At 40.8% G+C, this 24,118-nt stretch overlaps 1 protein-coding gene across 1 annotated transcript in view; it reads right to left on the bottom strand.

Annotated features, from left to right (window-relative positions):
* LOC121927168 (gastrula zinc finger protein XlCGF57.1-like) overlaps positions 1-24,118 on the bottom strand; it is a 124,586-nt gene that overhangs the window by 95,315 nt on the left and 5,153 nt on the right. Inside the window, exons 2-3 of the mRNA XM_042460782.1 lie at positions 1,035-1,155; positions 58-333 (exon numbers count right to left, since the gene is read on the bottom strand). Of these exons, the coding sequence (XP_042316716.1) occupies positions 58-333; positions 1,035-1,155 (397 nt within the window). The remainder of the gene's footprint in view (positions 1-57; positions 334-1,034; positions 1,156-24,118) is intronic.

Here is a 24,118-nt window from a genome sequence, read left to right as displayed (position 1 = left end):
TTTGAGCAAAGCCTTTCCCACACTGCTGGCATTTGAATGGTTTCTCTCCTGTGTGGCTTCTCTGATGGAACACAAGACCTGACTTTTGAGCAAAGCCTTTCCCACACTGCTGGCATTTGCATGGTTTCTCTCCTGTGTGGCTTCTCTGATGGACCAAAAGAGCTGACTTGTAAGCAAAGCCTTTCCCACAGTGCTGGCATCTGTGAGGTTTCTCTCCTGTGTGGCTTCTCTGATGGAACACAAGGTGTGATTTTTGAGCAAAGCCTTTCCCACACTCCTGGCATTTGTAAGGTTTCTCGCCAGTGTCGATTCTCAGTTGTGTCTCAAGTTCTTCTAAGAAGAAAGACAAAGGCAGATAAGATTGATTTTAGCATTAAGAGAAGAGGAGCCCCTGGAATCTACAATGGAGCTAAGCAATATCAACTAGGACAAGAAACATAAGAGATGAAGGAGTTTCTGTGTCCCCTTTCCCTCTCTTTCTTCAAAACAGATAATTGCAAAATGAAACCTCTCAAAATGCCTGAAAATAAGGACTTGGGCTTGTTCGCACCAGTTTGCTTAACCAGTTGTTAAACTGATTCAGTTTCGCTGCTGCCTCACAATACTCAAGGCAGCTCTTCTGGCTCTCTTATGGACTTTCCCAGAGTTCCCTTCCTCTCCAAACAGAGCTAGACTATCTTCACTTTGCTCCTGCCCTGCGCTCCTTGCAGAATTTCACCTTCAGCATCTCTTCCCTGCCATTCTAGTTTTCATATTCTCTTTCACAGACACAGTCAGAGAGAGAGACATTTTCAGTTGCATTTGGTAATATAGAAAGGACAATAAATATAGAAATTAATCCATAGCAAAGGCTGAAAAAGGGATATTTATAATCCTCAACTAGAGAGCTTCAGTGCTTCACTAGGCTACAAAATACAAGATTCCCTAAGATGTTGTTCTGACAATTAAATTAGAATCATAGTGCTATGACAGTGCCTTATGAAAGGAAGGATGCCAAGTCTGCATAGAAAGGGACATGGATTTTACTTTCTTACCCAAGGAGGACACATTCCCATAGTTCTCCATCATCACCACCTCATACAATGCTCTCTGCTTCGGGTCCAGCAGTTGCCATTCCTCTTTGGTAAAGTACACCGCCACATCATTAAAAGTAACCTGCAACACAAAGAAGCCCTCATCCAGGGAGGTCTAACCAACATGGGAGGAAAACACATGTTGCATCCCAAATATTATTTGATACCCTCAAAATACAGCTGGAGTGTGGTATGTCTTAATATTTAACAATTATTGAATATCTCTTTTACTGAACTCAGCGAATGTTGGAGAATAGTGCATGTGGAAAAACTGAAGTTAAAACCTGGATTTCTGATGAACTAGATTTCTCATGTGAAGGGAGGTTTTGTTTAGCATGTGGAAATTGTACCATGTGGGTATTCACAATCTACATTACCAACCAGTAGAAATCTAGGGCTCACCCAAATCGGCAGTGGTTTTGGATCCCAATGTCTATGGTCAAATACTTTTAGCACATAAGTCAGAGAACCCCACAAAATTCTATTCCCATTCTTTACAATAAAAATATGAGAAGCACAAATGAAATCATTAGGAATTGCTTCCTTTCATGATTCCTCAAAACCAGCTTCCTGAGTCAGGTGCCTCCCACTTCCAAAATGGTGGACCAACCCTGCCTCATATCCCTGGGTTTAGTGCTAACATAGACATAGACAAGGCCTTCCCGACAGTCTCTGAGGGAGACACTGAGGGACCATCAATGGCAGGAAGCACCAGCCCTGGCCCTGATTCCCAGGGAGCAGAAGCAAGGACAAGATGGCCGGAAGCAGGGGGTCAACTGAGTCAATGAAGGACGGAGGATGACCTCTGAAGGAAGAGAAATCCTTCTGCCCTTGGTAACAACCATTGGGGATTCTATGCTGAGACCCCTCCCGATGGCTGGATTGCAAAGGAGGGAGTCAATATTCACCTTCTTCAAGGTAATCCCTCCTGTAGTTTTCTCCAGAGGTTTGCTTTTATTCCTTCTTTTGGGGGCCATTTTGGAGAGATGCACTCCTGCAGAAAGAGCAAATAGAGGGGTTTTACATCTCCACATATTTATACAATCTTTCATGGACCATTGAAAAATAAATTGAAAAGTGCTGAGAGAAAATCAAGCCTGAATTTGCCATACCAGACAAAATGATCAAATTGAAGCTGTTCTACTTTGGACACGTTGGAAGATGACAGAACTCCTTGAAAAAGATTATGACAGACAATTAAATGGAAGGTGACAGGAAAAAGCAAAGAACACACTGCAGGTGTATTTATTCATGAAAGCTGGGCTTCGTTTGCCCCGAAAGAGCCCTCTGTGTTCAGACAGAGACCCCTTCCCAAGAGCCATGGCTATCTCTTTTCAAGACTCCAGAGGGGCAGATGAGGCCTTGCAGCCACGGAAGCCCCATGCCTCTTGGGGGGAGAGAAAGGGGCTTCCTTGCTTTCACCCCCAAGGCTCTCTCCCTATGGAAGATCCCTCAGACCCCCAGCATTGACTCCAAAAGAGGGCTCTTCCCCATCCTTCTTCTCCCCAGCTTCTCTGGGCACCCACCTTCCCTTCACCACCAAGAAAACCAGAAGGAACCGTTATTCACAACTGGCCAACAGTCAAACCCAACAGCCTTTTAGAATTCCGTTCAAACACTCACCCACTCACTCCCAGCATTCCATACTTTCACCCCTCACAACAGATGACTGATGTATGGCAATTACCATAAATGACATCCATGTTCATTTCCTTACCTTACCTTCTCTAATAAACATCTACATTTTAAACAAAGGTCCATAATGTCCCTTAGGCCCCTTTCCCAGCTCCTTTGCACGATACCTGATCATCTCTGGAGACTCTTCTTGGTCCCTTGGGGGGAAAGAAGGGAGTTGACTTCTTTTCCTTCTTGGAGGAATGGGGGTGGGATCTGGAGGTCATTGGGAAAAGAGCCCCCTCGGAGCCCCCTGGAAGACAAAGTCAGGGGTCTTGGGGGTTATTGCTCTTCTCCATTGGGATTGAGAGGGAGCACTGCCATGTGAACAGGACTGGATGAAAACTGAAAGGGATGATGGGATGACGCATCTTTTCCCATTTGGCCTCAGGCAGAAAGGGAAGGTGAATCTGCCCTGTTTTTCCTCTGCATTTACCCCCCTTGGAGAGTGTGTCTCTGTCCTCCTCCCCCAACAGAGAAAACGGATGTAGTTTTTGGATGGGATGCAAGGCCCTCTGAGCATTCTCCAGCTGCAAGGTGCCATTGCAGGATTCCCTGTCTGAAGACTTCTCCATCCTTCCTCTATTTCTGCCATGCTGCTTCCCAGTGGAACAGAGAAAGAGCAGGGAAGCAACTCAGAGATTGAGGAATGATCTGGACTTGGAGGAGGAAGGAGATGGGGGTCCACACACTGAACAAATGCATCCTCCCTTCCCTTCCCCCTCCCAGCTGCATTGCTTAAACTGAAGTTGCCTAAGATAGCCAGAAGAACTTCATCCAAAGGTATTAAAAAAACTGGAAGAAGTAATCTCAGAACCACTGTCAGTACTCTTGGAGAATTCCTGGAAAACTGGAAAGTCCCAGCAGACTGGAGGATGGCAAATATGTTCCCCTTCTTTTAAAAAAGGGTGGAATGAGGACCCAAATATTGACTGCCCAATCAGCCTGGCTTCAATTCCAGGAAAGATTTTAGAGCAGATCATGAAAAAAGCAATCTGTACTTTGAAAGAAATGTCATGATCACTAAAAGTCAATATGAGTTTGTTAAGAACAAGTCATGCCAAATAGAGTTTTAAAAAGAGTCAAATATGGGCTCGTCTGTTGGATGAATTTGTAATTGTTTGACCGATGAAACCCAAAGGGTCTCAGCAATGGCTCCTCTTCCTCCTGGAGAGAGGCGGAGAGCAGGGTGCCACAGGGTTCTCTCTTAGACCCAGGTCTATTCCACATCTTTATCAAGACCCTGGATATAGGAGTAGAGGGCATGCTTGGAAATTTGCGGATTACACCAAATTAGTAGGAGTAGCCCTCCAGAGGACAAGATCAATATTCAAAATGGTTTTAATGGATTAGAAAGCTGGGCCAAAACTAGCAAAAGAATTTCAACAAGGGAAAATGCAAAGTACTGTACTGAGGTGGAAAAAAAATGAAATTCACAGATATAGGATGGGGGACACCTGGCTGAAAAAAAGTATATGCAAAAAGGATCTAGGTGTCCTAGCAGATCACAAGTTGAACATGAGTCAACAGTGTGATACGGGAGCCAAAAAACCATTGCAGTTCTAGGCTGAATGAATAGAAGTATAGTCTCTAGATCCAGGGAAGTAATAGTACCACTCTATTCTGGAATACTGGATCTGGTTCTGGGCACCCCAATAGAAAAAGGATGTTGAGAAACTGAAGTGTGTCCAGAGGAGAGTGGCCCAAATGGTGAAGGGTTTGGAAACAATGCCGTAGGAGGAGCGAATTGGAGAGATGGGTATGTTTAGCCTGGAGAAGTGAAGGTCAAGAGGTGGCATCATTGATATGTTTAAATATTTGAAGGGATGCCGTAATGAGCATGGAACAAGTTTGTTCGCTGCAGCTCCAGAGAATAGATAACAATGGCAATATCCAGAAAGGGGAAAGAAGCCAATTTGGTTCCTAATATCTATCCCTCTGAAAACATAGAAATGCCCATCAGGAAAAGGACCAGGGCAAAGGCAGCCCAGTGAGTGGCTGAGGAAATGGACAAAGCCAACCTGGTTCTTTTGGAGAAGAGGAAAGATGGCACAGCTGGGCCACACCTGCACCATTGAAACCTGCAGGTGAAGGGCGTGCTCCAGCCTCAATATGAATCCCTTCAAATATTTAAACAAGGCTTTAATGTCACCTCTCAATCTTCTGTTCTCTGGTCTAAACAGCCCCAGCTCCCTAAGTCTCTCCTCATAGGCCTTGATGCTTTCAGACAATCTCAGAGCAGCTCAGGCCTAGCACAGCGTGGCACATCCAACTTCCAGAGCAGCCTCCTGAGAGTGGAGTGGCCAAGGCCCAGGAGAGGAATCCATGCCTTTTGGTCCACCAACGGCAAGGTCTCTTGGAGGCCTCTCCCTCTTCCAAGTCCCCCACAGACTTCTTGTCCAGTCCCTACTTGCTCTTTTCCAAAAGCGACCAAAGCCCTGATCATGTCTCTGTCGGCCTCCAAGTGGCTTCTTGTCTTACGAGGATTCCCTGAACTTCACAGGATTTCCTTAGGCAAGGAATCCTCTTAGGTGCTTTTGCTCTTGCCTTCCTCTGAAATCTTGCCTGCAGCTCCTGGGACTCCTTGGTGGTCTATCATCCAGGTCCCATCCAGGACTGATTCTGCTTAGCTTCCAAGACCAGACAATGAAGTTTATCGCATCACAGCCTGTAACATTCTCATTGAGTTCCGGAAACGTTATGAGAGGAAATGGTTTGGGAATGGGAATCATTGCATTTGAGACGTTATAATGAGATAATAATGTTACAGGAATGCATTTTACTGCACAGTACCTTCCTTTGAAAGGGTTTCTTGTCTGCGTACGTTCTCATATCATCCCACTGTCACGCATGCAAGAGAGGCATTTGGAGAGGCATGATACCATGATATCATCACTCTATTGTCTTTTTGACCCGGAAAAGTTCTGGTGACCTGCTGGTGGGGTTTTAAAATGGCATCTAAGAAAATTTTTATCGATTTTATGTGCACACTTGTGGAGAAAGAACAGGAGCAAAAGAGAAGGAGTCACATTGCCCGGAGCCTTGTCCGCACAGCGCAAAGGAGGGCTTCATTGACTAGAATATTACCTTTGCCAGGCAGTGGCAAGGTAAATGTATTGGGTTGCCTAGCTTGGTTAGCCACCTTGCCTCGCATCCCACGTTGGTGGGTGCGACCCTGTGAGCAGTCAAATTGGTGGTGTGACAAAGTCCTGAAGCAATGGGATAACGACATGTGGATATCTAATTTCTGCATGACAAAAGACACACTTTTTGATCTAGGTATTGGGGGCACTGCGCTCCAGTGGTTCCATTCCTACCTCTCGGTCAGATTCCAGATGGTGATGCTGGGGGAGAGCTACTCTTCCAAGAGAGAGCTGACATCTGGCGTCCCTCAGGGTGCCATTCTGTCCCCCATGCTTTTCAACATTTACATGAAGTCACTGGGAAAGATCATCCGGAGACATGGGGCTTGGTGTCATCAGTACGCTGATGACATCCAAATTTATTTCTCTATGTCCCTGACTATTGCAGTGACTAGAGATGGTATCTCTCCTCTGGATGCCTGTCTTGGATCAGTAATGGGCTGGATGAGAGAAAGCAAACTCAGACTGAATCCAGAGAAAACGGAGGTACTCGTGATAGGTACCCCAAGTCCATGGATGGGGTTTTGTCACTCAATCCTGGATGGGGTCCCACTTCCCCTAAAGGATGAGGTTCGCAGTTTGGGAGTACTCCTGGATCCGTCCTTATAATTGACATCCCAAATAGATGCAACGGCCAAGAGTGCTTGGTATCAGCTTTGGTTGATATGCCAACTGCATCTCTACCTGGACTGAAAGGACCTTGAAGCAGTAGTACTTGCACTGGTAATCTCTCGGTTAGATTTCTGCAATGCGCTCTACTTGGGGCTACTCTTGTACCAAATTCAGAAGCTTTGATTGGTTCAAAATGCAGCAGCCAGATTGGTCACCGGAACATCTAGGTTTGACCATATAACACCAATACTGAAATCTCTTCAATGGTTGCCAATTAGCTTCCGGGTGCAATACAAGGTGTTGGTTACAGTATTACCTTTAGAGCTCTACATGGCTCAGGCCCAAGTTACTTGCAGGAGCGCTTCTCCCTACATAATCCGCCCCGCACTCTTAGAACATCTGCCACACCCCCCACGCCACTGGGGAAGGAGCTGGTGGAGGATTACTTCTGCCGCTGCCCTCCCCGCCATCGGGGAAGAAGCTCCCCAGAACTGCGGAGGACTGTCTTGCTGCTGTGGCGGCGTTTTACCAGGGGGGAGGGGTCAGTGAGAGAGGCCCCTCCTGAAAAGCCGGCTCCCCGGCCTCCTGAGGGACGCTGCCACACACCCCACGCCACCGGGGAAGGAGCTGGGAGAGCTGGTGGAGGACTACTTCTGCCGCTGCCCCCCCCCCACGCCATCGGGTGGAACTTTTTTTCCCCCCTGCTATTCGTAAAGGGGTGTTTTCATGTATTCTTAATTGTTTTATAGCATATGATGTTTGTACAGGGGGGTTGTAATTTGTGATCTATGATGTTTTAACTGTTGTATTATTGTTGTTCACCGCTATGATCCTTGGAATAGTGGTATATAAATAAACCATATTATTATTATTATTATTATTATTATTATCTGTGAAGTTCTTACTAGAATATTATAATACAAGGTTAATGACAACTTCACATAAGGCATTCACTGCCGCGGCCCCAAGATTATGGAATGACCTACCGGAAGAGATCCGTCTCATTACTACCTTAGAGGCCTTTAAGAAGGCACTCAAAACGGATCTCTTCTGACAGGTTTATCCACTGAATTCCATATAAAAAGGTTATGACGACTGCTCTTCCTTGACTCTGATTTTTGGCTAATGGATGAATTGTAATTTTTAGAGAACTATTAGGAATTCTTGATAAATTCAGTGTTAGTATTTTATTGTTGCAATGATTGTAAATTGTACTAAGTGTCTTTTAAGGTTGTAATCCCGCCTCAATCCATTTGGAAGCTGTCAAGCCCACTGTTGTATAGGAAGGTGGCTTCCTGTTTCGAGGTTGGTGAGTCCACAGCTGCAGAAATTGCCATTGAAGTGTGCCTGGGAATGGAGAAGCTGTTACCAAAGATAACAGCTTGGAAACTATCATACGGTGGGTCTAATTTTCTTTATATTATTTCTAAGCCAAAGAATATCTTGGTTACATACAGTGTGTATGTGTATATACATATATATACCTACCACATAGGCATGAATGTTTGTAAATAAATAACATTAATATTCTTACAACAATGTTTTATGGTAATTTTCACTATTAAATAAGAAGTACTTGTAGTTACACAATATTTGTCGGTGTGAAAGAATTGTCCTTTTTAATTTATGAAAATTATAGTGGCTGCTATATCACCATAGAAAATGGGTTTTTTAAAAATTAATCAGAGTTTACAATATATCTTTTCAGATTATGGATGGTTTCCAAAAGCTTGGATTTCCGCACGGCACTCATATCACAATCAGTCCCCCCCCCCAGGAAGGAGAGAAGAATATTATAATTGCAAGCAGGGGTTTTCTGTGGTATTACAAGGCATAACAGATCTCACAAGGTGATTCATAGATGTTGAAATAGGCAATTCCGGGAGATCACATGACAGTCACATTTTTATAAATTTAGCGATCTGTCAAGTAATGTATGAAGGCTGTTTTGTTCCGGGAAATCCAACACTGCCTGTGAACAATGTCGCCATTCCACCCTTGATAATAGCGGATGGTGCATACCCCATCAGGAGATGGCTGATGACCTCATATCGAGGAAAATTGTGCCCCAGGTAACTTGCCTTCAACAATGCTCTTTCCAAGTCCAGATCTGTGGTAGAGAGAGCTTTTTCCAGATTGAAATCTAGGTGGGGTTGCCTTTCTGCTAGACTTACGGTGAAGGGGGAAAACTTTATTCCAGTAATATCTGCCTGTGTGATATTGCATAATATCTGCAAGACAAGGGGTGAAGTGCTGGATCCAGATGTTGAACCTCCATCTAGAATTGATCTCCCCCCTTTGGCAGAGGACATAAGAGCACTCACAACTAATCACAAACAGCAGGGACAAGCTGTAAGGTCTGCAGTAACAAATATTATTTTGGGTCGCTATAAACAAAGCATTATGATTGATCTTTAATATGGTATATATTTTCAAATCTCAAATTTGTACTTCAACCATATTGCATCTGTTATGGTTTTTGGTAAGTGCATACAGTTGGAGAAGAGTTCTTGATCTGAGAGGGTTTGGACTGGGAACAAAATAGAATTTGTGTGTTGGCCATGGTAATGGTATACTTTGGCTTTAGAGGAGAGTTCCTGTTTCTTAAAATGTTCTACTGTGAAACATGTTTATCCTTTTCTCAATGGTTTGTTTTCAGAATTGCAACAACCAGGAGGTACAGGTGATATAAACTTCAATAAAGGAACCATTTGAATTCCTCCGAGGCTTGGTTGTTGCCATCCCATGAACAGTGGAAACCTTGTTATACACTGGGGTTTTGTTCCAAGGTCCTCCATGTATAACAAAATCCTTGTATGCTCATTTACCATTAAATATAATTATATTTACAGTTAAATTTATTAAATGTATAGTTTCTTAGAAGATTTTCAGACCTTGGATGCTTGAAGCCATTTTAAAAAACTATATAGGAAGGGCCAAATGTATAACCCTTTGCATTCTGACTGTACAGACCAACATCGCTGTGCACTGTTTCACAGTAGCAACACAGCATTATGCTATCTCTTTAGCTTGGTTTCAATTTCCTTTCTTTCAGTATGTAATGCAACCAAATTATGTCATCTAACTGTTATACCATTGCTCTGTTATTGGGGGGAAATGTGCAAGAAAAGTCTGTGCAGGAAATAAAAATTACTAACTTTAATCCTAAGCACAATGTGATTTTTCATAGAGTTCATTTAATACTACAAGCTTTGATTTGATAAGCATCCGGTTCTGTAACAGAAAACACATCTCATTCACACTGTGGTGGAAATTCCTTGCTGAAATAAAAAGCCATAGAAACATGGAGTCCATTTGGTTAAAGAAAAATAGGTTTTTAAAATTGAGGCTTGGAGTTTAGAAAAAATTAGAGCAAAGGAGTAAAAAGAGCATCATGACCCTTAAGAAGCTGGCACCAACAAAATTAGACATAATATACACAATTTAAGATAAGGATACATTGTTGATGTTCAGAAGCAAGGTTAGGATGAATTCCACTGAATTCCTACAGGAGGGGGTAAGGAGTGATGATGCAGTTTTAATGTATGCATGTATTTCTGTTCTGATTGTAAGAATTCTGTATGTTTAAATTGTAATTAGCCAATCAGGTGTATTGAAGAAGCTTCTTTGTCTTCAATAATATAAAAAGAGCCATTTTGTCTTGTTTCGGATCTCAGCTTTTTGGAACTTGAATTCCACTGAGTTCAATGTTTTACTTTGTCGACAACTGGAAATAAACTTATGGATTTTAAATTTACTAGGTCCTCTTGCCAATTCTTTGCTCTGTCAGACCTAGATCTTTAAGTTTCCTGAAATTTCTGTTACAACATGATGTTGTGAGGCTTTGATTTAAATTGTTAACACCAGTATCAGATATGTCTATAGATTTTTTAGACATTTTTTTCCTGTTTGAAATGTAAGTTGTACCACACCATCATTATAGACAACACACCAGTCTTGTGACCAAATAATCATATTTTCCAGTTTAACAGTGACATGTCTGGTTAGTTATACAGCAGTGCATAATAAAACACTTATTGAACTTTCACTTGCGGTTTGTTGAAATTATTTCCCTATGCAGCCGTACACTATTACATGTATAGTGGTGTATCTTGGAGTACCGCTAGGAGAGATCATCCAGAAACATGGGCTGCGGGGTTATCAGTACACTGATGACCCCCAAATATGCTTCTCTATGTCCCCAACTGTTACAGTGACTGAGGATGACATCTCCCCTCTGAATCCCTGCCTTGAATCAGTACTGGGCTGGATGAGGGGGAAAAAAACCTCAGGCTGAATCCAGAGAAAACAGAGGTACTTGCCATAGGATCCTTAGGCCTGGGGAAGGAAATTAGTCAACCACTCCTAGATGGGGTCACACTTCCCCCGAAGGATGACGTTTGCAGTTTGGGAGTACTTCTGGATCCGTCTCTACGTTTGTCATCTCAAGTAGATGTGACGGCCAGAAGTGCTTGGTATCAACTTTGGTTGATACGCAAACTGCTACCCTATTGCGACCGAAAGGACCTTGAAGCTGTAGTACATGCTCTGGTAATCTCTCGTCTTGATTTTTGCAATGCACTCTACATGGGGCTACCCTTGTATCAAGTTCGGAAGCTCCAATTAGTGCAAAATGCGGCTACCAGGTTGGTGAACGGATCCTCGAGATTTGACCACATAACACCTATTCTGAAAGATCAACACTGGCTTCCAATTAGCTTCTGGGCACAATACAAGGTGTTGGTTATTACCTTTAAAGCCCTACATGGCTTCGGCCCAAGTTACTTACGGGAATGCATCTCCCAATACAATCCGCCCCACACTCTTAGAAAAAATGGGAAGAAATTGTTAGAGATACCAGCATCCAAATATGTTTCTACTTCCCAAAAAGCATTTAGTATAGCAGCCCCCAGACTATGGAATGGACTCCCAGAGGAGATCCGCCTTGCTACCTCCCTGGAAACTTTCAGGAAGGCGGTTAAGACAGAGCTTTTTTGATGTGCATACCAACCTGACTTTCTATGAATTACAGACTGTTTCTGTATGGAACGAGAGCATCTGACCCCATCATTGTTGTTTTTATGTTTTTACCTGTGGTTTTAACTTGTGTGGTAATAATATTGTAATGTTTTAATTGTATTTTTAAAACTCTGTCGTGATCCCGCCTCGATCCAATTGGGAGAGGCAGGAAGATATAAATAAACTCTATTATTCTTATTTTAAAAAAAATTAACGTAACTGTGAGAAAAAATAAATTCTTTGGCAGAACTACAGTCATCAGTGACTGATTCTTAACATTTGTATAGTCAACTCTGCTAAGGGTGTGACAGTACCATGGCCTTATTTCTGTATTTGCGTTTGGCTTTAACATGCACAGGAATAAACTTGTAAACATTAACAACATGTAAGAAATAAGCTTGATTACCATTTTCAAATAATTCTCCTAGGGGGAATAAATCTGTTTTTTCTTCCTAATTCTTCCCACTCTGGAGCAACATGCCTGGCTGTCCAAAGTAACTGTTTCATCTTGATAGTACTATTCTCACACATCGCACTTTGACCAACCAAATCTAAACACATTTTCCCATCATTTACTAAATTAATTGTGTCTGGAATAATATCTACATCATTTAAAGGCTCAATGTAGGTTTCCCCATCAAGCATTTGATTATTATGACTCTCAAATTTCCTCTCGGATCATACGTGCAGAACATGTTCTGCTTGATCATGGACATAGTTTCCCTGAGTGTCATTAACAGTTTCATAAGCTAAGGGTTGCTCCTGTGCATTATGTGAGGAAATAGATGCCGGGCTGGAAAATAGGCGGACAGCCTGAGGGGCCTTATGAGATGTGTTTGCATTTCCCACTAACACCCTCCTCCTAAATCTTGTACTGTTGGTTCTGTTATAATCATGTACAGTCTGCCAACTATGCCTTCCTTCCGTCTTGCTAAGAATTTTCTTTCATTTTGAATTTGTTCTTTATACAGATTTGTCATGGACTCCATGCACTCAATCATCCTTAGCCTATCTCGTTCACTACTCTTAACATCCTCCTTTAGGATATTTACAAGTTCGGTTTCGATTTTTCTACATTCTTTCAGACTCTCATTAATAATCTCAAAAAACGTTCTTGTGTCTGCCTTGAGAGGAGTGCGTCCTTGCTTGCACTTTGCATGATTGAATGGGCTATATGTTCCCATATTCTAGGTTTCTGTTTCTATTTCTGTTGCAATGCAGTCAGGTTCCCGGAGACATTGTCAAATTGTTTTGTTGGTGTATTATTATCTACAAATTCCAACAAGAAAAAAATCAATGTATAGCAAAGGATAAGTACTTGGTGAGTTAATACTAAACCAGTAATAGATAACAATTTCCATGTAGTCCTGTGATATTACCTTGAGATCTACTGCCAGTGATTTCTGAGGTTTTGTGTGTTCCTCCTTCATGGACACCCTGTACATCTTCTGTTAAAATAAGCAGTACACCCTAGCAATAATATTATTAATAGGGAAGCAATCTCCACAATAGTTAAACAACTTTACAGCTATTCATAAACATAATCGATTCCACAATTACCTGCCTGCTCTTCTACACCAGTTTCAATTAAGGTTATAGGTAAAGTGATGACAGTGTCTTCATCTACATATGTCTCATCAGAATCTGAAACACACAGGGACACATTTTTAGTCTAACACTAGTAAACATTAAATCTAGGTTTAAAATGCACATGTAATTTATCTGGTAGTGAAAAATAGTGGAACTTGCCTTCATCACATCCTTGTGTGTTTACAAAGGGCTGGCTACTTCCCCCCTGGAGCAAATCTGTTGTTGTTTGAGCTATCTGAAAGGAACCACTGCTGTTTTCATCTGCAGTATTCTCCCTAACAAAATACAAACTTCTGGACAATCTGTTTGGGGCGATGCTCACATCACCATGGAAAATATCATCCAATTCTTTATAAAATGGGCATGTGATAGGCTGTCTGCCACTCATCTGGTTGTGCTTGAAAACCCTTCTATATTCAAATTTTAACTTTTGGGGTTTAGATCTACACTCCTTTGCTGTTCTATGATGTTTTCTTTTTGCCATTTCCCGAGAGACCTCTTTAAAAATATCCAAATTTCTATGGTTGGCTTTTAGTTTACTTTGCAGCCTAAGTTCAGACCAGATTTCCAACAGAGATAAAACCTCGTCAGAATTCCATACTCGTCCTCTGGGTTGTTTCCCACTATCGTTTCCTGTTTCCATTGTTACCTCCATCACCTAAACGAGTTGTTCGCTCACAATACAATTTTTTCCTTATAAACAGAAATTTATAGGTGTTAACATTACGTTTGTCTCTAACCCCTTCCCTGATAAATCTACAAATTGACACTACAAACTTCCAGCGGTTAAAAAAATAAAGTGCAGGGGGTGCTGGGTTTTTTTTTAGCACAGCGATTCCTCTGAGGAAGAGAAAGTTGGTATTTCTTTTTCCTGTCACACGGCGTGGAACAGAAGGAAGTTTATGCCGCATGGAAGGGGATCCTATTGGATCCATAAAGAGATTCTTCTCCTCCTGTGATATGTAAAAAGGTGCAGAGAAGAAGAGGAGGACATTGAAACTGGTTAGAGGGAAAATTTGGGTAAAGGACTTGAAGACATTACATAGACTGTTGTGAATAATATAGAGACTCAGCTTGGGACTTAAATGTAACTGATGGAAATTTTCAACTCTAAACACTGATGAAAACAAGACAAGCACGACGAAGAGAAGAAGAAGAAGTAAAATAAGTTCCATCAGGACTAGCCTGGAAGAAGGAAGAGCCCTCCCTCCAATCCATCTGCCTTGGTCCAGGCCTTAGAGGGAAAGAAGAACCACTGGACCTCATCCCCTTTCCCTCCATCATGCCCTTCTCCTTTTGTTTCGTGTCTTTTAGATTGTAAGCCTGAGGGCAGGGAACTGTCTGATTAAAAATAATATTGTAAGCCGCCCTGAGAGCCATTAGGGCTGAAGGGCAGGATATAAATACCTAAATAAATAAAATAAATAATTAAAAATAAGAGGAGATAAATATACCCTAAATTTGGTGAGCTGTATAAAGACCTAATTTTCAGAGTTGTTTAGAGCTGTTTAAAGATCCAATTTATGTGAACTATTTCTTATTTTACAATAATCCTGTGGTAAACATCATGGTAGATTTAGTAAAACAGTTGCAAATTTGAAACCTAAGGTGTGAGAAGGGGACTGGAGGGTTTAGAAGAATTAGGAACTTAATTAAATTTCCTCTTAAATAAATATAATAGATTCATTGGTAGAACAGAATTCAACTACTTTATATTGAAAGCCACCCACCCCCCCTTGTAATGGAGGAATAACGAAAACAAAAATTTGTTAAGATAGCTATACGTTTAAAACTTAAGGTGTGAGAAGGGGACTAGAGGGGACTAAAACTGCTCTTGATAAATTGGGTATCAGAATAACTTAGACGTATGCTCCGATAAGAGGGCCCTCACATCTGGGGTCCCTCAAGGAATCATTCTGTCTCCCATGCTTTTTAACATTTACATGAAACCGCTGGGAGAGATCATCCGGAGACATGGGGCGTGGGGTTATCAGTACGCTGATGATACCTAAATAGTCTTCTCTATGTCTCCGACTGATGCAGTGACCGAGGATGGCGTCTCTCCTCTCGTGGCTTGCCTGGAGTCAGTAATGGGCTGGATGAGGAAAAACCGACTCAGTCTGAATCCAGAGAAAACGGAGGTGCTCGTGATAGGTTCCCCTGGTCCAGGGAAGGCGGTGGTTCCACCTGTCCTGAACGGGATCACGCTTCCTGTGAAGGACACTGTACGCAGTCTGGGGGGTGCTCCTTGACTCGTCTCTCCACTTTACATCTCAGGTGGATGCGACAGTCAGGAGCACCTGTTATCAGCTTCGGCTGATTCACCAGTTGCGTCCCTACCTGGACCAGGGAGACCTTGAAACGGTAGTACACGCCCTGGTAACCTCTAGATTGGATTTCTGCAATGCGCTCTACATGGGGCAACCCTTGTACCAAACCTGGAAGCTACAATTGGTGCAGAATATGGCAGCCAGGCTGGTTACTGGCATACCCAGAGCCAGCCATATAACACCTGTGCTTAAAAGTCTGCACTGGTTGCCTATACGCTTCCGGGCGCAATACAAGGTGTTGGTCATTACCTATAAAGCCCTAAATGGCTTGGGCCCAGGATACCTTGAGGACTGCCTCTCTCCATACAATCCGCCTCACACACTCAGAACATCTGGGCAGCAGCTATTGAGGGTCCCGGGGGCAAGGTTAGCCTCCACCTCAAGGAGGACCTTTTCCATCTCGGCCCCAACCCTCTGGAACACGCTGCCCATAGAGCTCCGCTCGGCCACCTCCCTGGCCCAGTTTAAGAAGGAGCTCAAAACCTTATTTTTATTAGCATTTCCGGACGCTGGTCCTAGTTAGCTTCCCCCTCTGGCAGCAGTGGTCGGCTGGCCAGAAATTGGTTTTAATGTAATTTTAATGATTATTGTTGTTTTATTTATTGTGCTGTGATTGTATTTGTATTGGTATTATGTTGTGAAATAAATTTATTATTATTATTATTATTATTATTATTATTATTATTATTATTATTCCTTTTTGATATTTAGCTTATTTTGCTATATTAGTCTATATAGAATTATTCAAGAATATTTAAATTCTTTGTATCATCAAATATTGATAGAAGATACTCTGTACTTTGTGTAAACCTTTCTATACTCTATACTCCACCCTATCATTCCTATATCCCCAAACTCTCTTTCTCTTACTTATTGGAATTTTTATACCATATGTTGGTTTGTTGTATCGTATAAAGGAAGAAACTGTGGCGGCAGCCAAAAAAGGACCATACATATCTCAAACACAGACACAAAGAAGAGGCTCATCTGAGAATACAATGAGAGTAATTGATCCTAATATTAAATTGTTGGAAGAAATAAGAATGATCCGACAGGAGATGAAGGATCTGAGATTTGAACTGAGAAGACCAATGAGAATCGAATCAGGAGCTGAGAGAAGAAATCAAAGAGGAAATAAAAGAGACAAGTTTGGAAATGCAGAGAGACTTAAAGAAAGAACTGGACAACTATAGGAAAAAAATAGAGAAACAAACAAGATACAAAAAGAAGTTGAAAAGATAAAAGATAAGACTAATGAACCAGAAAAAACTTCCAAAGATATTTCCCAAAAAACAAATACAACAACAGACAAGAGACTTAGCAAATGACTTGAAGCAACAGGATAAATCCATTAAAATTTGAGGATTACCAGAAAAGCCAAAAGAAGATCTCTATTCAAGAATCATGCCACCATTGGCAAAATATATTGATTTTAGTGAAGAAAAAATGGAAAATGAACTGGATAAATTATTTAGAATTAACTCAGAAAATCCCCAAATCTTTTTTCAATTTGATTGAAGATATTAACCTAATTGATATTTGGAGACATAAATATAACTCATTGTGTGGATTTACTTTCCATTCAGAGGCCCATGACTCATTCTCAAGGATTGACCTGTTTCTTGCCTCTAAACCATTACTGCCTCTAATTAAATCTATGGAAATCTTAATGAAACTAATTTCAAATCATAATCTGATAATGTTGCAAATAAAAGAGAGAAAAACAGATTATATTTGGAAACTACAAGAACACTTGCTAAATAATGAAGAAACAGTTAAGAAAATAAAAGAGCTAAAAATGTTCTTTAAAGAAAATAAAACTGAAGGTATGAAAACCAAAACTATTTGGGAGACAAGTAAAGCTTATATTTGTGGTATATTCATTAAAATAAACAAAGAGATGAAAAGTAAACAACAGGAAAAAGAAAAACAAATTACTAAAAACTTAGGAAAAAAGAAGAAGAATGGAAAAACAGAGGGGATAAAAAGTTAAAGACAGAGGTATTGTTGCTCCAACAACAACTGAAATCTTTAGCAATAAATGAAATTTCTAAGAAGATGAAATTAATCAGAAAGAAACAATTTGAATTTGGAGACAAAGCTGGAAAGTTATTAGTAAATAAATTAAAGAATAAGAAAGAAAGACAGTTAATTACAGAACTGAAATACAAATGTGATTTAATTACGGAACAAGATCATATTAAAAACTCCTTTAAAGAATATTTTGAAAGTTTGTATAAACAGAATAAGGGAAAAGATACATAAGAAAACAATATTAATAACTATCTAGAGAAACAAAGCCTAAAAGTTCTAAATCTAATACAACGAGAAATGCTGAACCAAGATTTCACAGATAAAGATGTCTCTGATGCTATAAAGCAATTAAAATTAGGAAAAGCCCCTGGACCAGACGGCCTCTCAGCTGCATATGATAAGAAAACTGAAGAAGTGTTAATTGATACATTGAAAGATATGCTAAATAATATACAACACAAAGGAATTCCAGATTCATGGAATCAAGCACTAATGACACTAATCCCTAAAGAAGAAAGGGATAGTTTAGAAATCAAGAACTACAGACCAATATCCCTTTTAAATGTGTATTACAAAATATTTGCAAAAATCATTGAAGAAAGACTGAAGAAGATTTTGACCCACATTATCCACAAAGATCAGAATGGATTCCTCCCAAATCGTTATATAAGAAATAATATAAGATCTGTAATTAACATAATAGAATTTTATGAACATCACAATGATAAAAAAAACTAGCCCTCATTATGTTAGATGCTGAGAAGGCATTTGACAGTGTCAATTGGTCATTTCTTTCAAGGATAATAAAAAAAATGAACATGGGAGACAAGTTTACATCTTGGATAAACTCTCTATATAAAGATCAAAAAGCCCAAATAATCGTAAATCAAGAAAGTACAGAATTTATTAAAATTGAAAGGGGCACCAGGCAAGGGTGCCCACTATCCCCACTTATATTTTTACTACTCCTTGAAGTGCTGAATAACAAATAAGAGACAACCCTAATAGTGAAGGAGTTAAAATAAAAGGCTACCAATGGAAGTTGCAAGGCTTTGCAGATGATTTAATTTGCTTCTTGGAAGATACTCAAAAAAGCATCCATCATTTAATTACTGAAATCATGGAATTTAGCAAATACTCAGGGTTTAAAATAAATCAAGAAAAAAAAGATTATTTGAAAAAATATGGACTTATTGGAAGAAAAGGAAATACAACAAAAATCAAAATTTAAATTAGAGAACAAAGTGAAATATTTTGGCATGACGATAACTAAAAGAAACCTTGATTTATTCTCAAATAATTATGAAAAGATGTGAAAAGAAATTAAAAGTGACCTTGAAGGATGGTCCAGATTACGGCTCTCTATAATGGGATGGGCGTCAACTATTAAAATGAATATCTTGCCAAAGTTACTATTTTTGTTTCAAAATTTACCTATAATTTCTAAAGATAGCTATTTTGATCACTGGCAAAAGGAACTCTCAAGCTTTCTTTGGCAAGGGAAACGGGCCAGAGTTCAGTGGAAATTACTGACAGACGACAAGAATAAGGGAGGATGGTCACTTCCGAATCTTAGACTATTTTATCAAGCTTGTTGCTTAAAATGGTTAGAGAATTCGATAAAACTAAAGGATGACCAACTACTTTGTCTTGAAGGAAATAATATGCGCTTTGGGTTTCACAGATATATGTGGTACGAGAAATCCAAAGTGGATAAAAATTTTGAACATCACTTTGTACGATGCTCATTGTATTATCTAGTATGGACTAAGATTAGAAAACAGTTTTACACAAAATTTCCGCTATGGGTATCTGTTCAAGAGGCCTTTTTGTTTAGGACTGAAAATAGTAAATAACCATGGCTGAAGTATAAAGATATCCTGTTATTTGAAAATACTAAAGTATGAAAAGTTTAAGTCAATTACAAAAAGAAAAACCCAATATAAATTGGTTTCTTTATAACCAACTGCAAATAAGACATAGACAAAACAAAAACAAAAAAAACAAGGAATAAAGAAACAAGAGAATGAGCTGGATGAAATATTTTTGAATAATAAAGAGGTTGTTCAAATAAGCAAAATTTATAAAATACTAAAATGATTTTATTTGGAAACAGAGGTAGTGAAACATACAATGATACGGTGGGCCCAGGACCTAGAGAAAATAATAAAACTTGAGCCTTGGGGAAAATCATGGTCTATTACAAATAAATTTACTCTGTGGCAAAGCTTAAAGGAAAATTACTTGAAGATGATGTACTAATGGTACATGACGCCTATAAAAATATCAAAAATCTACAAAACAGGCTCCAAAAAATGCTGGAACTGTAATACACAAGAGGGAAACTTCATCCATTGCTGGTGGAAATGTGAGAAAGCTAAAATATATTGGAAAATGATACATGAGATGATAGTCCAGATATTACATATTACCCTACCTCTAGACCCTCGACTCTTCCTACTCAATATGATAGATGATAAGATTTTTACAAATAATAGAAGACCATCTAAACTTATAATATACATGGTCACATCAGCGAGAATTTTGTAAACCAAATATTGGAAAAATTCCCAAATACCTACTAAAGAAGAATGGATATTGAAGATCTGAGAAAATATGGATATGGATTTACTCACAAGTCTATTGAAAAATGAGCCAACAAAAGATATAATAAAAGATTGGGATTACGTTCAAGAATACGGGAAAAAACAAGGTTGGAATCTTAATGATTGGTAAAAGGAAACTTATAAAATTAATCATGATACCGTTGCAAAAAATATAAATAAGATCTTTTTCTGTTAGAGTAGTCTGGGAAACTTATTATTTACTATTTATCATTTAATTTTTTTATATTTAGGTCTACCTTACAATTATGGAACAATGAAGCTAGGGAAATACCGAGTTTTCTGAATAAGGATTATGCTATGAAGATAAGGAAGTGCATTAATAGGAAAATTAATGATAATTCGAAAATCATGCTTTTTTATGTTTTAGTTATGTTAATAATGTCTTTTTTTGCTCTTGTTATAGATGTTTTGTACGTCACTTATTTATTTGTTTTTTGTACTCATGGATGTTGTTTAATTAAAAAAAGGAGCGGAGAGGTAGAAACGCTGATGAGATCGCGGTCGGTACCTAACTGGCAAATATACCGAGAGATCACCTTTCAATTAAGACAGCATAGGAGAGATGCCATCCCTAGTCACTGCAGCAGTCAGAGACATAGGTGGGATACAAACTGCCATATAGTACGTATTCTATACGTACTAGGATTAGGAAGGGGCGGTGCTTCCGCACCCCCCTAACCCTAGTACGTATAGAATACGTACAAGATGGCGGCGCCCCTTCCACATGGGCACCGCCATCTTTACATACTGGACGCATAGCGTCCAGATGTGTCTTTACGTACTGGACGCATAGCGTCCAGACGTGTCGCGGCACTAATAACGTCATGAATGCGCCCTTGGCGCTTCGCGACGTCATCAGTGCGCCGCGGAAAGAAGCTCCGAAATAGAGCTTTTTTTTGCTCCACGCGGGAGGCGCGTGGTTTGGCTGCTGCAGCTCCCGCGCGGAGCAAATGGCGCCGGCAGGAGACCATCGCAAAGCGGCGGTCTGTATCCCGCCATAGAGAAGTGAATTTGGGTGTCATCGGCATATTGATAACACTACAGCCCATGTCTCCGGATGATCTCTCCCAGCGGCTTCATGTAAATGTTAAAAAGCATGGGGGACAGAATAGCGCCCTGAGGGACACCAGATGTCAGTTCCCTTTTACGAGAAGAACTGTCCCCCAGCATCACCATTTGGAATCTGCCCAAGAGATAGGAATGGAACCACTGGAGCGCAGTGCCCCCAATACCTAGCTCCCTCAGGCGCTCCAGAAGGATACCATGGTCAATGGTATCGAATGCTGCTGAGATATCTAAGAGCACCAACAGGGCCACACTTCTCCTGTTGATGTCCAGACGGAGATCATCAACTAGGGCAACCATGGCAGTTTCAACTCTGTATCCCGCCCTAAAGCCAGTTTGAAATGGGTCCAGATAATCAGCTTCATCCAAGACAGCCTGGAGTTGGAAGGCGACTGCCCTCTCGATCACTTTGCCCAAAAATGGTAGTAAAGAGACTGGCCTGTAGTTGTTCCTTATCAGGGATTCTAGAGAGGGTTTCTTTAAGAGTGGCTTAACCACTGCATGTTTAAGTGCTGATGGAAATTTCTCCTCTCTAAGGGATGCATTTATTATAGTCTGAAGCAGCGATGTTACAGCATCTCCTCCCTGAACGGTCAGCCAAGATGGGCAGGGATCGAGGGGGCAAGTCGTCGTCCTCCTTACACATCCAAGGAGCTTGTCCACTTCATCGGTACTCACAAGCTCAAAACTATCTAGTCTAACGCAGTCCGTGGAGTCACTGAATACCTCTCTCATAGTCTCTGTTTTAATGCTGGCATCCAGATCGACCCTTATCTGAGAGATCTTATCGGCAAAGAAGTCATTGAATGCGTTGCAGCAGGCCGTTGTTGGTTCTAGTAATACGTTCGGGGTGGGAGGCAGTTGGATTAGCTCTCTGACCACTCTGAATAGCACTGCTGGACAAGACTCTGTGGATGCAATACATGCAGCATAGAACAAGTTCTTTGCTGCATCGATTGCCACTCTGTAGGAAACTAAAAGGTTTCTTAGGAGCGTCTTGTCAAATAAGCGTCGGTGTTTCTGCCAGCGGCGCTCTGGTCATCGCACAGCTCGCTTCATTTTCCGAAGATCTTGAGTGTACCATGGTTTTTTATTTGAAGCAAGCTGGAGAGGACGCTTGGGAGCGATGCTGTCTATTGCACTGGTTAGGTCTTTATTCCAGGTATCAACCAGGGTGTCGACAGAATCGCCGTCATTTCCAACCATAAAACCCTCTAGAGCTTCCTGGAACTTTTTGGGTTCCATTAGCCTTCGAGGGCAGATCAGTTTAATGGATCCTCCATCCCCGAGGGGTGTGTGGGTAGTGGCTTTTAGGCCCACCTTGACCAGGAAATGGTCCGTCCATGACAGGGCAGTGGTGTTCTACCCATGGGCTTTCCTGTTCCATACAGAAGACCACATCGAGTGTGTTACCCGCACAATGTGTCGGACCTGAGACTAATTGGGACAGGCCCATGGCTGTCATGGAAGTCATGAACTCCCGAGCCGCTCCTGCAAGATCTGATGAGCCAGCCCCAAAGGGAATGTTAAGATCTCGCAAGACAAGAAGTCTGGGAGACTCCAGGATCAGCTCCGAGACTAGCAGTGTCAGCTCGGCCAGGGAGTCTGCTAGATTACGGGGTGGACGATAAAGCAGTAGAATCCCCAGACTGTCCCTAACCTTCAGGGTCAGGTAAACACACTCAATGTAATCTATCTTCCAGACAGGTCTCCTGGTCAAAATCCCAGTTGATATTATCAAATTCGTTTTGCGCATCAAGAAATATTAGCACCAAGCATGTATCTGGTTTTCTGCAATAGTATCAATAATATCCAATGGAATTCGTACACTGTTTTTAATATGTCTGTTTGGCAAGAAACCACACTGATTGTGATGAATCCAAGTAGACAGAATGTTCTCGATTCTTTTAGCCAGGATATGATCATAGGGTTAATATACCTGGTTTAATAAAGAAATCGGCCTATAATTGTTCATTTCCAGCATTCTTCTCTCCCTCTGAGGCCTGGACCAAGGCAGATGGACCGGAGGGAGGGCTCTTCTTCTTTAGGCTAGCCCCTGATGGAACTGGGCCAGCCTACTCTCTCCCTCAGAGGCCGAACAATGACAGTTAGGGAGGGAGGAGCCTCTGTCTTCAGGCCAGCCCCTGATGGTACTAAAAATATATTTTCTACAATGTTGTGGTTCACAATGAATTATTTGTGGCTGTTTATTGCCTGGTTATTGCCTGGTTATTCTGGGAAAAATAACTCTTTAATCAAACTGTGTGTGAAAATCAAATCACGATCTCAATTGTGATTGCGCGGTTTTCATGGGATAATTGCAATTTAAACTCCCAAATTCCCTCGTGTGATAAACTCCTTTCAACTTCTCGCAAAATGTGAGCCCTTTCCTTTTATTTATCATGTTTCTCCCTCAATGTGTCTTATAAAGGAATCATAGGCGTTAGGGAAATTGGAAGTATAATCCAATGGCAGTCCAAACGTAATCATGGGGTTTCACATTATTGCATGATAGACTACCACACACAAATTTGGGCAATGGCATGCGCTTTTCGGGCAATGGGAAGACAGTTCGAATGCAATTCGAATTCACGTAAATTTGCTGAATTAGCGAATTCACGTGAATGCGTTCTGGCCCTACTTTCTTTTCATTTGAAACTATGAGAAATTCCTCACGTGTGATAAATAGTCACATCTTTTATGTGTCTTTTTTTTGGAGGAGGGGTCTATTTTAAGCTCTTATTATGATTTTGTTAAATGGTTCTTTTAAACATCCACACAGTTTATCTTTCTTACATAGATTATGCCACACTACCTAAACTAAAGGGCATCAGCCCACTTCTATTAGAGTATACCTATCGGTATTAAGGAAGTTTCCTCAATGTAAAGCCCACATAGATTTGCAACGCATCAGCTCCATTTTGTCCTGGTCTAAATTTCCTGATATTATT

The sequence above is a fragment of the Sceloporus undulatus genome, chromosome 1 (assembly GCF_019175285.1).
Source record: "Sceloporus undulatus isolate JIND9_A2432 ecotype Alabama chromosome 1, SceUnd_v1.1, whole genome shotgun sequence".
In the NCBI taxonomy this organism is placed as follows: domain Eukaryota; kingdom Metazoa; phylum Chordata; class Lepidosauria; order Squamata; family Phrynosomatidae; genus Sceloporus; species Sceloporus undulatus.
This window is presented reverse-complemented; position numbering and strand designations above follow the sequence as displayed.